This window comes from Microtus oregoni, unplaced genomic scaffold (genome assembly GCF_018167655.1).
Source record: "Microtus oregoni isolate MIOR12 unplaced genomic scaffold, Mior012 000038F_ref0000394, whole genome shotgun sequence".
In the NCBI taxonomy this organism is placed as follows: domain Eukaryota; kingdom Metazoa; phylum Chordata; class Mammalia; order Rodentia; family Cricetidae; genus Microtus; species Microtus oregoni.
This window is the reverse complement of record NW_024543097.1, coordinates 19,239,179-19,255,207: the sequence shown is the minus strand read 5'-3', so window position 1 is coordinate 19,255,207 and position 16,029 is coordinate 19,239,179. Positions and strand designations below refer to the sequence as shown.

The 16,029-nt window shown below is 36.9% G+C and overlaps 1 protein-coding gene across 1 annotated transcript in view; it reads right to left on the bottom strand.

The window, feature by feature from the left end:
- Positions 1-16,029, bottom strand: part of LOC121433390 (solute carrier organic anion transporter family member 6A1-like) — a 96,185-nt gene that overhangs the window by 27,055 nt on the left and 53,101 nt on the right. Inside the window, 1 exon segment of the mRNA XM_041631754.1 lies at positions 1,472-1,625. Within this exon segment, the coding sequence (XP_041487688.1) occupies positions 1,472-1,625 (154 nt within the window).

The following is a 16,029-nucleotide window of genomic DNA, read 5'->3' as shown; positions in this document are numbered from 1 at the left end:
ATAACCTTTTTAAAAAGCCTATATTCATTTTTTTCAAATATTCTGTGTCCCATTCAGTGGTTAATTTTGCCCAAATTTATCTTGCTGTGTATCCGTAATCATTTTCTGACCAGGAGCATTTTTTTTAATGCTCAATGGGCATGGATAGGACCAAATCCACAGCCCTGCATCCTATCCTGTTGGCTCTATCCCATCTAACATGGCAGAGGTATGTTAACTGTCCCTGAAAGGCATGTTCACTGACCCAGCTCCAGGCATAGAGTGGGTCTATGCCAACATTAAGCAAGTTGTAACACACTGTTCAGAGACCCCACTTAAGTGTTGCATAACAGGACCAGCATGGACCAGGAAGCCGGCTCTTAAAGATCTGCACAGTTTTTGCTGCTGACACTGAGTCCAGAAGCTTTCTCTTACAGGAATCCTTCCTTTGCTCTCTCCTCTAGCAAACAGAGGGCTATTCAAGAAAATGCTGCTACCAAGAAGCCATGCTTAACTCTGTCCTTAAGTGTCTTGAAGTTCTTCCTGCTCCCTCAGGTTTTATGTGGATGTAGTTGGCCCACGTTGGCACCATTTGTAGAAAGGAGGCTGCTCATCTGTTTCCCAGCTGCCCACACCCAAGTCATCACACAGAAACAATATCAATTAAAACACTGTTTGACCAATAGCTTAGGCGTGTTCCTAGTTTGTTCTTATATCTTAAATTAACACATTTCTATTAATCCGTTTATTGCCACGAGGGTGTGGCCTACAGGTTTGGTTCCACTTTCAGCAGCTATATGACATCTCCCTGACTCTGCCTGATCTTTCGATATATCTCTGTTCAGATCTCCTGCCTGGCTTTACGCTACTAAGCCATTGGCTGAAATAGCTTCATTCATCAACCAATAAAAGCAACACATATGCAGAAGGACACTCCCCATCATAAGTAACTAGCGTTTTTAAGGATATTCAATTCAGTTATGTCATATTTCTCTCCTTCATATGATTTCCTCATGGCTCACCTTACAGTTTCTACAGTATCACATATGTTTTGTGAAAGCCTTGTATCTATGGTAAGATCTAGTGCATATTCAATGAACTAGGAACTGGGGGTGTAAAAGCTCAGCAGTAGAGCACTGGATTCAATACCCCATTATCCATGTTTGAGTTACTGTGGAGCAGAAGTAGAGATAAAGCAAGAGGATACAGCATAGGCATTTTGAATCTCAGCAGAAGGCACATTTGAAGGAAAGATGACTCACAGGATAGGACCTGGCAACCTTTTGGTGTGTGAAAGATTGTTTTCAAAGTTCAATAAGTGTTGCTGAAAGGGAACATAGGAAACATTAACTAGGTTTTACTTCTCTGTTTCAAAGACTAAAAATAAGGCAAATATAAAAGCAAAATTTTACAGAGAGGAGTTGAATCTAGTCACTATCTCCAAATTAAACTTATTACCAGAGAAGAAAAAAACACAATAAATAAAAGTTACCTTTTTATTGTGTAAATATTTACCATTACGGCAGCCTGCATAGCACGCAGAGAAATACTCTATATCATCTCTTCCACATACAGAAGCATAGAGTGTGCTTGTGCAATCACAATTCTCATTGCATGGAGCTGTGAGGTTTCCAAGGATACCTGTCCTGTGAAGTTGACATTAAATACAATTATAACATCACCATTTAAATTATTGATGCATATAACAATATATCAATAAGATCTGTAAATATGCACATTTAGATAATTTATTTTTCACAGGTTTACTAAGGTATAAAAACATAAAATGCACATTTAAGAGTATACCACTGATAGTCCTAGAGAAATGGCTTAGCTCTTAACAGCACTTCCTGCTGTTTCAGAGGACCAAAATTCCATTCCCATCATCCACAATGCAGCTCACAGCCACCTGTGACTCCAGTTCCAGAGAATCTATTGCCCTCTTCTGATCTCTACAGCTACCAGGCATGTAAGTGGTTCATATCAATACATACAAATGATATTTTTTTTTGCTTTATATGAACATATATTTCCATGGTTTTTGTGTTAAGTATTAAAGGTAGAATATTTAAATTGTGTGAAAGGTTTTATGTAACTATTTGAAAATTATCTTATGTGTGTGTGTGTGTTTTGTTGGAATGTATATTTATGCCTTGTGTGAGTACAGCACCTATGGAAGCAAAAATTTGTAATTGAATCCCTGGGAAATAGGCTTACAGACAGTTATGATACCCAATGTGAGTCTTGAAAACCAAACCTTGGTCCTCTGGAAAGAGGACAAGTGTTCGTAAACACTGAGCCACTCTCTACCTACCCTTATGCACCCCTCTTTTTTTTTTTAAATGTTTTGAGAAACTATCAGTTTCCCAAAATGGTTTATTGTTAGGAGCACAAGGTCATTCTGCTCACAGATCAGCTGGGAAACCAGAAACGTTAAGTGCACAGGGTTTTCCTTTCAAAGGAGTGGACTTTTAGCCTTTTCTTCCATCAAGGAAGCTGGGAATTGGAGGAGAATAACAGCCATGTGATCTGTATTATCCATTAGGTAGGTAATATGATGATCTCAGAGCCAGTACCAGAGGTAATTTAAATAATCCTTACATTACATGTATAGCCATGGGGTCTCCCAACAAGGAAAAGAGGTGGCTGATAGCCTGTATGATCTCTGCTCTGTCTGTATGACCATGCCATATCCTTCCTTGAGTCCTTAAGATAACACAGGTAGTCTATCTCTATAAGCCATCTTCTTGGAAGAAATGACATGTACCCTGAGTTGACTTTCAATGTAATCATGTTCCTTGTGCACTGGGGATGCTATTACACTAGGAAAGTTGTTTATTATTCTGAGTTTGAATGTGGTGAGATTAAACCTTCTGGCATTAGACTACCCAAAATTTGATCCAGGTTGACAAAGTCAATCTGGGCTGAGTTTTCATTCTCACCTCTACCTGGTTCATTTCACTACTTACAGTGACATCTACTGGTGCCAAAATGTAGGGCACATGACCCTCTGAGAAGGTAAAGAAAGTTTTCTTTAATTAAGGGAGCCATTTTAGGGTTGGTGAGAGACTTGACTCTAGAGGTGTTCCCAGGTGTCCATGGAGATGTCCCCAGCTAGATCCTTGGGCAGCTGAGGAGAGAGAGCCTGATATGACCCTATCCTATAGCCATACTGATGAATATCTTGCATATCACCATAAAAACTCTATCTGGCGATGGATGAAGCTAGAGACAGAGATCCACATTAGAGCACTGGACTGAGCTCCTAAGGTCCAAATGAGGAGCAGAAGGAGGGAGAACATGAGCAAGGAAGTTGGGACCGCGAGGGTTGCGCCCACCCACTGAGACAATGGGACTGATCTAATGGGTGCTCACCAAGGCCAGCTGGATGATGGAGCATGTGATCAAACCAGACTCCCTGAACGTGGCTGACAAGTAGGCCTGACTGAGAAGCCAAGGACAATGGCACTGGGTTTTTATCCTACTGCATGTACTGACTTTGTGGGAGCCTAGTCTGTTTGGATGCTCACCTTCCTACTACTGGATGGAGCTGGGAGGACCTTGTACTTCCCACAAAGCAGGGAACCCTGGCTGCTCTTTAGACTGGAGAGGGAGGGAACGCGGGATCGGGGGAGGTGGAGGGAAATGGGAGGAGGTGGAAATTTTTAATTAAATGATATAAAAATAAATAAATAAAATAAATAAAAAATTTAAAAAAGCTATTGGGGTTTCAGTAAACTGAAGCCTCACACTGAATAGGGTTATACATCCTTAAGAGAGGGGCACTAATGTGGATTCTTCTTAGCCTTTGGGAAAAATAATTTTGTAAAATTACTGATATGTTTGTTAAAATACAGATAAACAAAATATTCAGAGCTATAACTTAGCAACTTTATAGGCTTACGGACTGATATAAAGACATCCCATGATAAAAGGCTTAAAATTCCTGTCAATTATGTAAGAAAATGGAGACAGGGAAAGGAGAGAGAGAGAGAGAGAGAGAGAGAGAGAGAGAGAGAGAGAGAGAGAGAGAGACGGGGTGGGGGGGGCGAATTTTCTGCTACACACATCTTGGCAGGACAGGCAAAATGGATTCTACAGCTGTTCAGAGTCCAGTCAAGCCACACGGGTTTGGCGCTCACCCTCCTGCGTAATTTGACCAGAACTTATAGCTGCCTCTCTGCATGCCTACCGGCAGTCATTCCTGCTCAGAGCTGTCTCTCTCATGCCTCTCTCATGTCCTCCCTGCCCAGGGCCCACGAGTACAGAGCAGTACCTGAGCTCAAAGGAATACAGAAAAAACTCTAACAACCTGCAGCATGACCTTGGAAGAGGTTGCCACAGACATTTGTTCGTGTTTTTTTTCATTTTTGTTTTTCCCTCATAGCAAGAATAGATGTTTTCCATGAGAAAAATGTATTAGAAAGAGGCTATCTTTTAGTCTAGAAACAACTGCAGCTAAGACATAAAGCAATCAATTTGATGCTGATTAAATTTCCTAAGGTATTGGCCATTCCGTATATGGAAGACTGTCTCCTCTCCTGCTCATCAAATCGGTACTTAAATGAGTACTTGGCTTTCATATTAGATAAGATAAAAGAACAAAATTAAAATTTTGTGTCTAGGTAAACAGGACATGATTTTTAACTGCCTAGCACTACTAAGGGTTTGACCCCATTCTTGTTGCTTCTTGGAGATTCTCGGTTAAATTCTACAAGAAATTTAACAGCTAAAATGCAACAGGAGTTCTGAAACTCAACATTAACCCACTTCATGCATATATTAGTACATGAAGGACAGAGATACACTGAGAACTTGAAACAACCTAACTTAAGAGAAAAGACATATTGCAGAAGGGTTGCAAATGTAGAAAGGGTGCATGAATGGAAACATTTGTAACAGTGAAGCCGATGGAGCTTAGTAAACAGATGTTGGAAACTGTGCCACATGAGTGACTTGAACACAAAAATGGAAAAGAATCAAAATGGCATCAGACTTGCACAAGTTCAATCACTGTTGGCAAAGTCAGTCTGAACCGAGATGTCATTCTGACCTCTTCCCAATTCGTCCCCCTACTTGAATGACACCTTTAGAGACCCCTCAGTTTGTGTTTGCATTTCTGCTTGTAGTATTCTGGAGCTTCAACTGTTCTCCACTTTTAGTTTAGATTTTTACCTTTGATTCACATTTTTCTAGTGACTAATGATAATTTATTTCTGCATATTTTCCAGCTTGTATGTATGTGTGTGTGTGTGTGTGTGTGTGTGTGTATATATATATTATATATATATAATTTGATGAAAGCCTGCTTTCATTTTCTCCATTTTATATTTTTATTTCATTATTAATAATATAAACACGGTTGCATGTATTATATGATCAGAAAAAAATTGTTTTGTATACGTTATTTTCAAATATCTTTTATATAATCTGTGTCTTGATTTAAAAAATAAAAGTCCTTTAAAGCCAGGCATGATGGCGTATACCTTTAATTCCATGATATTGGAGGCAGAGGCAAAGACAGGTGAATCTCTAAAAGTTTGAGGCCATCCTGGTTTATATATAGTGAATACAAGAAACACCAGGTATACATAGTATGACCTTGTATCAAGCCCTCTCCCAGAAAAAATAAACAGACAAAGAAGTTCTTTAAGGGTAGATTTAATTTTTATGAAGTCCAACTTGCAATGGTCTTCCTGGGTTGTGTGTTTTTTTATGTAATGTGAAAGAAATCCTAGCCAATTTCAAAATCTAAAAGATTTTCCCTCATATTCTTAGAATATTACATTGTAAATTGATACTTATAGTTAATTTTAAATTCTGTAAAATACAAAGTGGGGATCCAAGTTCATGTCTTTACATATAGATATCTAATGGTCCCAACTCAATAGCTTTATTATATCTTTATTTTTATTATATTTTATTTGTGGCTATGCATGTGTCTATATAAGAGTGTGTCATGGGGGTAGGTACCCTCAGACACAAAAGAGGATGTCAGGTACCCTGGAGCTGGGATAACAGGCAGATTTGATTCTACTGAAATGGGATCTTAGATCCAAATTCATTCTCTCTGGAAGAATAATAGGCATTCACTACCATGAGCTATCTCTTTAGCCCTCTTAATAAGATTTATACAGAATATGAATTTTGTTATTTAAACTTATTTTGTTTTGAGATTATAATATAATTACATTTCTCCACTCTCTTTCTTATTTCCAAGCCTTACTCATACTCCTTCTAATTCATGGGGTATTTTTTCAGTAAATGGTATTGTATGCACCTATGCATATGCATACACATGTACATATATTTCTAAATATATCGTCTGTTCAGTACATATGATGCTAACTGTATGTATTTTTTAGGGGCCAAACAGTCAGCTAGTACTAATTTTGTAAATGGCTCTAGAGTCTCTATTCCATTGCATTGTGCCCTTCCCAAAGATCAAACTTTTGTACATACATGTGACTCTATTCATATACTCTCCTTCTGGTCCGCTGACATGCTTTTAACACTTCCTTGATTAACATAGTTCTATATATCTTTTTTTCTTTTTTATTTTACTGATTTTTATTGAGCTCTACATTTTTTCTCTGCTCTTCTCCCTACTGGAAGCAAATAGAATTAGTCTTCTAATTTTGTTTCTTTTTGATCTTTTTGCTTTTTTAGGTCCTTGAATATTAATGACAATATAGGATTTTATTGCCAATATCTACAAAGGACAGCCTGATGGGATTTTGTTATCATTACACTAAATACATAGCAGAAATCTGGAAAGGAGTCAAATCTTCATAAAAAATAAATCTTCTAGTTTAAGATCACAGAGTAGCTTTTCTTTAAAAATGTCTCTAATTATTTTCACCAATATATTGTAATAATCAATATAGAGTTTTATCATTTAATTTACATCATTGATAATAACATTTTAATTACTTCTAGCTCTTTTTATATAATATGTGAAAATTATATTTTTATGATAAATTTAAGCAACATGTTCTTTTATCATAACTGTTTTTTTACTCATTTGTAGGTAGTTTCTCTATTGTTGCAGGTATATGCATGTATATATGTATGAACGTACATACGTACGTATGTATGAATGCATGTATTTTTCTGTGAGGGCATAGATTTTCTAGCCATGTAGTAATTGTGCAAATGGACAATCAGTGACCTACAACCTCAGTTGCAGAGAATTATGGATTCTTTTATATTTAGCTTGTGGTTCGTAATTATCCTCAACTCAGTATATTAGTTCTAGGGCCTTTTTAATTTTCTACAACCATATTTTACTTAAATAAACATAGTTTTACTAATAAAGTTTATGCAAATATCCCTTTATTTTTCTATAGTTAATTTAGCAAAACTATTCATATAATTTGAAAAGAAAATGTTGAAAATGATTTTGATCATTTCGTGTTTCATCACCTGAGTATATTCTTTCTGCTTTAATAAACCATCACAGGTAAGAGCTTCCAGCAATGCAGTTATTTCTGGGGCTGTGAAATCAAGGACGAAGATGTTTGTCTTAGTTAGGGTTTTTGTTTTGTTTAGGTTTGGTTTGCTTTTCATTTTAGAGACAGAGTTTCTCTGTGTCACCCTGGGTGTCCTAGAACTCAATCTGTCTATTGGGCAGGCTGGCCTTGAACTTCCTCATGCTGGTTTCAAAGGTTTAAGCTACTATACTCAGCTATAGTTAGGGTTTCTATTGCTGTGATAAAGCATAATGGCCAAAAACAACATGGGAAAGAATTTTTTTTCCTTACAACTGTCATATCATATGTCATCACTGTCAGGGCATGAATTCAAAGCAGGAATCTAAAGGCAGAGCCCATGGAGGAGTGCTGCTTCCTAGTTTGCTGGGTTTGTTTCCTTATATAACCCAGGTCCACTTCCCATAATAGCATGATCTAAAATGGTTGTGCCCTCCTATTTTAATCATTAATAATGATAAATATTGCTCCACAGGCATCCTAGAAGCTGATCTAATGGAAGCATTTTCTTCATTTATGCTCTCTCCTCTTAGATGCTGCTAGCTTATGTCAAATTGACAAAACAATAACTAGAATAATCCCAGAGGAACCAATTCCATATGTAGTGATTGTGTACTTACTAGATTACAGAGGTCCACTTTTTCAGTGTATCCCCAGATGGACTAAAGTTTATCTTCATGTTCTCAAGTAAGACTAGCATCCACAAAGTTCCAACTAACATTGTAACACAGGTGTTGAAGCCATAAAGATGTGAATAATGAGCCAGATTAAAAACATTCACATCATAAATTTTAAGCATAAAGGTAACTGTAGTAACTCAGAATCCCATAAAGGATTGAAGTACTGATCTCTAAATTCCTGTTTTCTTAATTTATTTAAAAGTAAATATTGTATGTATTACAATGAGGTTTATTGATATACAATGCACATGTGAAAAGTACACACTCCTATGCTTTTAGGATATTTGTGTATGTGTGAAATCACCATAGTAATCAGTTATTAGAACCTTTTCTCATCCTTCCTTTCTCCTTCATTTCATCCTTTCATACATCCTTCCTTCCTTCCTCTTTCTCTTCTTTTCCTTACTTCTTCCCTGTTTCTTTTTCTTCTGTGAGACATCATTCCACTATAGCCCAATCTGACCTAAACTCATGATATCGCCAAGGCTGATCCTCATCTCATGATAATCCTTCTCCCTCAGTTTCCCATTTGTTGTAGAACATTTACATTATCTCAGAAAGTAAAAGATGTTGAATATCATCAAGCAATTTCTTTGGCTATCTGTATTTTTTTTTACTTCAAATTCAGATTGTTTAGTATGGTATATCTATAGATTTTTATCCATTAATCCTGTTTTCTTGATTATCACAATTTATGTAATAAAATCATTAATATAATATGTAACAATAAGATTAAAGTAATTGGTATATTTATCAGTTTACTTATCATTTCTTTGTATTTGAGTATACTCAAAGTACTCTTTGTCAGCTACTTTAAAAATACGTAAGAATTAATTAACCACAATTATCTTATTGTGCTATACAACTTTACTTATGAGCCCCTTTTTCATCTACTTCTTATTACCAAAACTATCTTAGCCTTGGAGACACTATTTTACAATGTTCTTTACTATCTTGATTAAGGATTTGTGATTTTAATTTAATCTAAATTTTTAAAATTTAATCTAGGCTGGCCTGAACTTATTATGTAGTTATAATTTTCATTGCACTAATTTACTTCTTTGCTTAAAGGTACTCTTGGGAATTTTATTTTATTTGCTATTTGAAACTACAGCTTGCCTTCTTCATAATTATCTCATGATGTTTTCACATATTGATGGAACATGGCTGCATTTATTTCTTTCCTCTAAGCTCTTTGTGACTTCTTGCTGTCTGCTCTACTGGCTCTCTGTGGTCTCTTATTTCATTTACTTGCATTTCTGTGTTTTCCTAGTTTAGTTCAAAGAAGGACAATGCTGTTTCTTTTTTTCAAAGAAACGATGTTGTTTTGAAGTAATCTTTTGGATTCTGGAGAAATGATTTAGCAGTTAAGAGCTCTTGCAGTTCTTCCTTCTAGAGAACCCAAGTTCCGTTTTCACGACCCAAGTCAGCAGTTCACAAATTCCTGTAATTCCAGGTAAGGTGAATCTGATGCCCTCTTCTGGCTCCACTGCATCCACACACATGTGCTAGACATAGATACACATGAATAAAAATAAAAATATCTTGGGGTAACTCTAACCAAGGAAGTGAAGATCTATTTGACAAGAACTTTAAGGCATCGAAGAAAGAAATTGAAGAGGATACCAAAAAATGGATGGATCTACCTTGCTCTTGGATTGGGAGGATCAACATAGTAAAAATGGCAATTCTACCTAAGGCAATTTATAGATTCAATGCAATCCCCATCAAGATCCCATCAAAATTCTTCACAGATCTGGAGAGGACAATAATTAACTTTATATGGAAAAACAAAAAACCCAGGATAGCCAAAACAATCCTATACAATAAAGGAACTTCTGGAGGCATTACCATCCCTGACTTCAAACTCTATTACAGAGCTACAGTATTGAAAACAGCTTGGTATTGGTATAAAAACAGAGAAGTTGACCAATGGAATCGTATAGAAGACCCAGACTTTAACCCACAAACCTATGCAGACCTCATTTTCGATAAAGGAGCTAAAAGTATACAGTGGAAGAAAGCATCTTCAACAAATGGTGCTGGCACAACTGGATGTCAACCTGTAGAAGAATTAAAATAGACCCATATCTATCACCATGCACAAAACTCAAGTCCAAATGGATCAAAGACGTCAATATCAGTCCGAACACACTGAACCTGATAGAAGAGAAATTGGGAGGTACCCTACAACAGATGGGCACAGGCGATCGCTTCCTAGGTATAACCCCAGCAGCACAGACATTAAGGGCAACATTGAATAAATGAGACCTACTGAAACTGAGAAGCTTCTGTAAAGCAAAGGACACTGTCACTAAGACAAAAAGGCAACCCACTGACTGGGAGAAGATCTTCACCAACCCTGCAACAGACAAAGGTCTGATCTCCAAAATATATAAAGAACTCAAGAAACTAGACTTTAAAATGCTAATTAACCTAATTAAAAAATGGGGCACTGATCTGAACAGAGAATTCTCAACAGAAGAAGTTCAAATGGCCAAAAGACAATTAAGGTCATGTTCAACCTCCTTAGTGATCAGGGAAATGCAAATCAAAACAACTTTGAGATACCATCTTACACCTGTCAGAATGGCTAAAATCAAAACACCAATGATAGCCTCTGCTGGAGAGGTTGTGGAGGAAGGGGTACCCTCATCCATTGCTGATGGGAATACAAACTTGTGCATCCACTTTGGAAAGCAGTGTTTCGGTTTCTCAGGAAATTCGGGATCAACCTACCCCTGGACCCAGCAATACCATTCTTGGGAATATACCCAAGAGATGCCTGATCATATGACAAGGGCGTTTGTTCAACTATGTTCATAGCAGCATTATTTGTAATAGCCAGAACCTGGAAACAACCTAGATGTCCTTCAATGGAAGAATGGATGAAGAAAGTGTGGAATATATACACATTAGAGTACTACTCAGCGGTAAAAAACAATGACTTCTCAAATTTTGCTTGCAAATGGATGGGAATAGAAAATAGTATCCTGAGTGAGGTAACCCATATCCAAAAAGATGAACAAGGGATATACTCACTCATAATTGGGTTCTAGCCATAAATAAAGGTCAGCGAGTCTATAATTTGTTATCCTAAAGAAGCTAGATAAGAAGGTGAACCCAAAGAAAAACATATAGCTATCCTCCTGGGTATGGGAAGTAGACAAGATTGCCATGCAAAAATCGGGATCTTAAGGGTGGGGTGGGAGGGGGGTAAGGGGAGATGGGGAGAAAAAAGTGAGAAGGGTAGGATGGGGAGAACTTGGGGCAACGGGATTATTGGGATAAAGGAAGGTTGGATAGGGGAGCAGGGAAGCACATATCTTAATTAAGGGAGCCATCTTAGGGTTGGGAAGAGACTTGGACCTAGAGGGGCTTCCAGGTGCCCAAGGCAAGGTCCCCAGTTAGTTCCTTGGGCAGCTGAGGATAGGAAACCTGAAATGATCCTATCCTATAGCCATACTGATGAATATTTTGCATATCACCATAGAACCTTCATCTGGCGATGATGGAGATATAGACAGAGACCCACACTGGAGCACTGGACTGAACTCCCAAAGCCCCAATGAGGAACAGAAGGAGGGAGAACATGAGCAAAGAAGTCAGGACCACAAGGGGTGCACCCACCTACGGAGACAGTGGGGCTGATCTATTGGAGCTCACCAAGGCCAGCTGGACTGTGACTGAAAAAGCATGGGACAAAACCGGACTCTCTGAATATGGCGGACAATGAGGGCTGCTGAGAAGCCAAGGACAATGGCACTGGGTTTAGATCCTACTTCATGTTCTGGCTTTGTGGGAGCCTAGTCAGTTTGGATGTTCACCTTCCTAGACCAGGATGGTGGGGGGAGGACTTTGGACTTTCCACAGGGCAGGGAACCCTGACTGCTCTTCAGACAGGAGAGGGAGGGGGAGAGGAGTGGGGGGAGGGGGAGAGGAGTGGGGGTAGAGGGAGAGGAGTGGGAGGAGGGTGGGAGGAGTGGGAGGCTGGGAGGAGGAGGAAATTTCTTTCTCAATAAAAAAAAATATATCCTTAATAAAACCAGAAGAAAACAAAAGACCAAACATTTGAAAAAGAAAAAAAATAAATAAATATTTTAAAGGAGTGTTGTGTTTTGTATGTTTAAGTTTCACTTTCATTTAGTTCTGATACATGGTACATTTTTTATATCTTTTTTTTTCTGTTTTGTTGTTTTGTTTATTTTTGGGGTTTCTTTTTGTTTATTTGTTTGTTTGCTTGAGACAGGGTTTCTCTGTATATCTCTGACTGTCCTGGAACCAACTTTGTAGACCAGGCTGCCTGCCTGTGCATCCCTGAGTTCTGGGATTAAAGTCGTGTGCTACCACTTGTTGTCTTGTTTCTGGTATATTTTTTTTTCATTTCTACTAATTTCTTCTAGTTACACAGCTTTTGGTTGCATTGTTAGATGGCCTAGTTGAAGTCTTTCTGTATTTATGACATAATTATTCATTGCTATAGACTTGTAATTTATAGCTTTTATTTTTTTTGTTTTTTTTTTTTGGTTTGTTTTTTTTTTGTTTTGTTTTGTTTTGTTTTTGGTTTTTCGAGACAGGGTTTCTCTGTGGTTTTGGAGCCTGTCCTGGAACTAGCTCTTGTAGACCAGGCTGGCCTCGAACTCACAGAGATCCGCCTGCCTCTGCCTCCCGAGTGCTGGGATTAAAGGCGTGCGCCACCACGGCTTAATTTATAGCTTTTATGTCATGCTTCAATATTTTGCTTATGTTTCAACTTTTTTGCTTTAAAAACATGTGCAGATTCATTTATCTTTGGTGTTTTGATATTGTTGTACATTATTTTCAGTTTATATTACTAGTCTCTAATTTTTTATTATCTTTATTATTTTTGTTGTCAAAATGAACACATGTAATTATTTTTCAATTTTTATCATGTGTTGAGACAGATTTTATTACCTAAAGAATAATCTATCACAAATAATGTTTCCCTTTCTGATAAAAATATGTGTTAATAGGTGTTAGGTACAACATTGATTAAAGTTTTTGAGGTTCACTTATTTTATAGTACAGTTTAAAGCGAATGTTTCTTTGATTTATATAACTGGGTTATTTGTGCTTGAGAATCATGGGACATTCAAATCTCCACAATTATGTTCCACGATTTTAACACTCCTTATATGTTTAGTGATATTCGGTTTATGTAGCTGGGTAGTTTATGTAGCTGCATTGCAGATGTATATGTCTCATGTGCTTTTCTAAGCATACATGGTGCCCCACTAATATAAAGAATATTTAATTTTGAAATGAGAATTTTCAGAATGATGATGTATAAATGCTTATGACAAACTCATGATCAACTGTGTCTTTTCCTTTCGCAACAGATACCTTACTTTTATTTAGCTAAATTGCTAATTAGCTACATTGCTAGTTGGAATAAAAGCAATTTACTACATCAAACCTATTGTGTGGATGGTAGGTATATCAGACAAGCATGTTATATAAGTGTATTTACTTTCCGAAATTGTTCTTAATCCTCATTTCTTGCCTGATAAAGGCTGGGATTCTGACATAACACCTTTAATTGTCATGGCCAGAATTGTGGAAGTCAGAGTTAAGCTACTGCATTATAGTGCAACAAGGCTGAAATGGTTCACTTACTGAATACCGTGAAGTGTTCTACCAGTCCTTTCTAAGTTCATAAAGCTTTCTTAAAGTGAAATAAGTAAATAAACTCAGGATTGTTCAGCACACATTTGCTTTCTTCTTATGTCACTTAGTTAACTAGAACATGATACCACTCTAAGCACAAAATATTGGTCCTATGTGAGTATTGCAATCTTATTTAAAATTATACATAGGACTTGGAACATAGTTCAGTTCACATAGCGCTTCTTCAGAATAACAAAGCCTTGACTTCTATCTTGAGAACTGCAAAAGCCAGGCATAATGCTTGGGAGTTGGATATGAGAGGGTTACTTTTGGTTACACTCCATTTAATTTAAACCTAGGATATCTGAGATCCTTTCCTAAAAATAAAAAAAGGATGAACTCTGGGTTTGATAAACTATTATGGAGTTCATCTCATGCTTCGACATGATTGATTATTCCTTTCTTAGTGGCTGTTAGTTGCCTACAGCTATTAACAAGACAAAATCTTTAGGTCACAGCAACTTCAACAGCTTCCATATTTATCCGGTCTATCTTGATCACCAGTGTCTCTGTCAATCTCTCCAAACCACTTGCGTGAAAATGCTTCCCTCGCCCTAGCAGTACAGCATTGTCCGTGAGCTTACAAATTCTCAGATGTGTCTTGTTAGAAATTGCAATAATTGGAGGCTGAAATCTGTTTTGACATGTGTTCTAGAAAATTTGATATTAAAGTTTAAAAAACGTTGTTTTAAAGAAAAATGTAAGCATTCACAAATAAGAATACACCTAATGCTTGTAATCCAGCAGTCTAGTTTCTTATATTGTGAAAGAAAACTCTTAAAAAAAAAAAAAAAAAAAAAAAAAGATGTCCCGGTTTAATGCAGCTTTCCAGGGTGGTCTGGTAGCATGGCGAGGGGAAGAAAGAGAGGGGGAAGCCATCTTTTCTGAGTGGCAGCCTAAATAGCCTGTGGGAGTGGTCCACTGCTTGGCAGGCTTTTTGTGACCCTCCCTGGAGATGGGTCACTGCTTGGCAGGCTCTTTGTGACCCTCCCTGGAGATGGGTCACTACTTGGCAGGCTTTCCTGGATGTTGAGTCCGGACCAAGGTAACTCCCAGGCGGAGGGGGCTTCCAAAGATGGATGCCAGTATTGCATTCCCTACTCTTTGTTTAAGGGTTGACAGGGAGCTGAAGCGATGCTTATGACAAACATTTTAGGCTCCTTTTGGATAAAGGGGTGTTGGCCCAAGTCTGGCGTACTTCCTATGGGCATCGGAAGACATTTCATAGGAAACTGTTATCTCTCCTGTGCTCTTTCAACTAGAAAGAAAAAATTCTTCTAAATTATTGCATCAAAAGATATAGTTTGATTATGTTTTTCATGTTTATAGCATACTATGTATTCATGAAAATAAACATAAATTTAAAGCATTTTCTCTTCTTTGGAAAATTCTATCTTACTGTAAGGCAGAAATATAATTCTTACTTTTTCCTAGCACCACAAAATTTATTGTACATATAGAGATATTTTACGTACTGGAAAATTAAGTAAAATTGGAAGTGATGGCTTAAATTTTATTTCCCAGGAATATATTTATCAAACATGTAACATCCCTCACAGGTTGGAATATTTACATACATTAAGTTGCTAAGTATTTATAATGTATCACTGAGCCATCTATTTTGAATCTTATAAAATGCTTAGGAAAGACAATACCACCATATTTGTTTTGGCTTCAAAATAAATATTTATATTTTGTCATAGAGTTCTCCAACTTGGTGTCATTGTTTTGATTTTCAAGTGAGTGTATTGTACACTTATGACCTTTTGGGTTTTTTCCTCTGCTTATGTATATAGGTCCTTTGAGGTATGTGGAAATTTTTATTGGGGAAAATGGCATAATTCTATTTTAATCCAAATATATTTTGAAAAGGTATTCTATGAATTATGAATAATCTTCAAATAAATTTGTAGGGACGTTGCATGTTCATAACATTTTGTAATCACATATATGAGGGTTGATAGTAAGAAATATTTTATTTTATATATTATGTTTTTGTCTATCTTGAATAATTGAGAAATTCATTTGGAAACCTTATTTGTTTATTTACAAACAAATTCTTACAAATAAAATGTGTTTTCCATTTTTCTTTTTGCTGGACTGAAGAATCATTTAACATTTAAGTCTTAGTATGTTTGTGTTCAGAGATTTTTTTTCAGTTCACATGTCATTAACTCTCCTACGGAATTTTC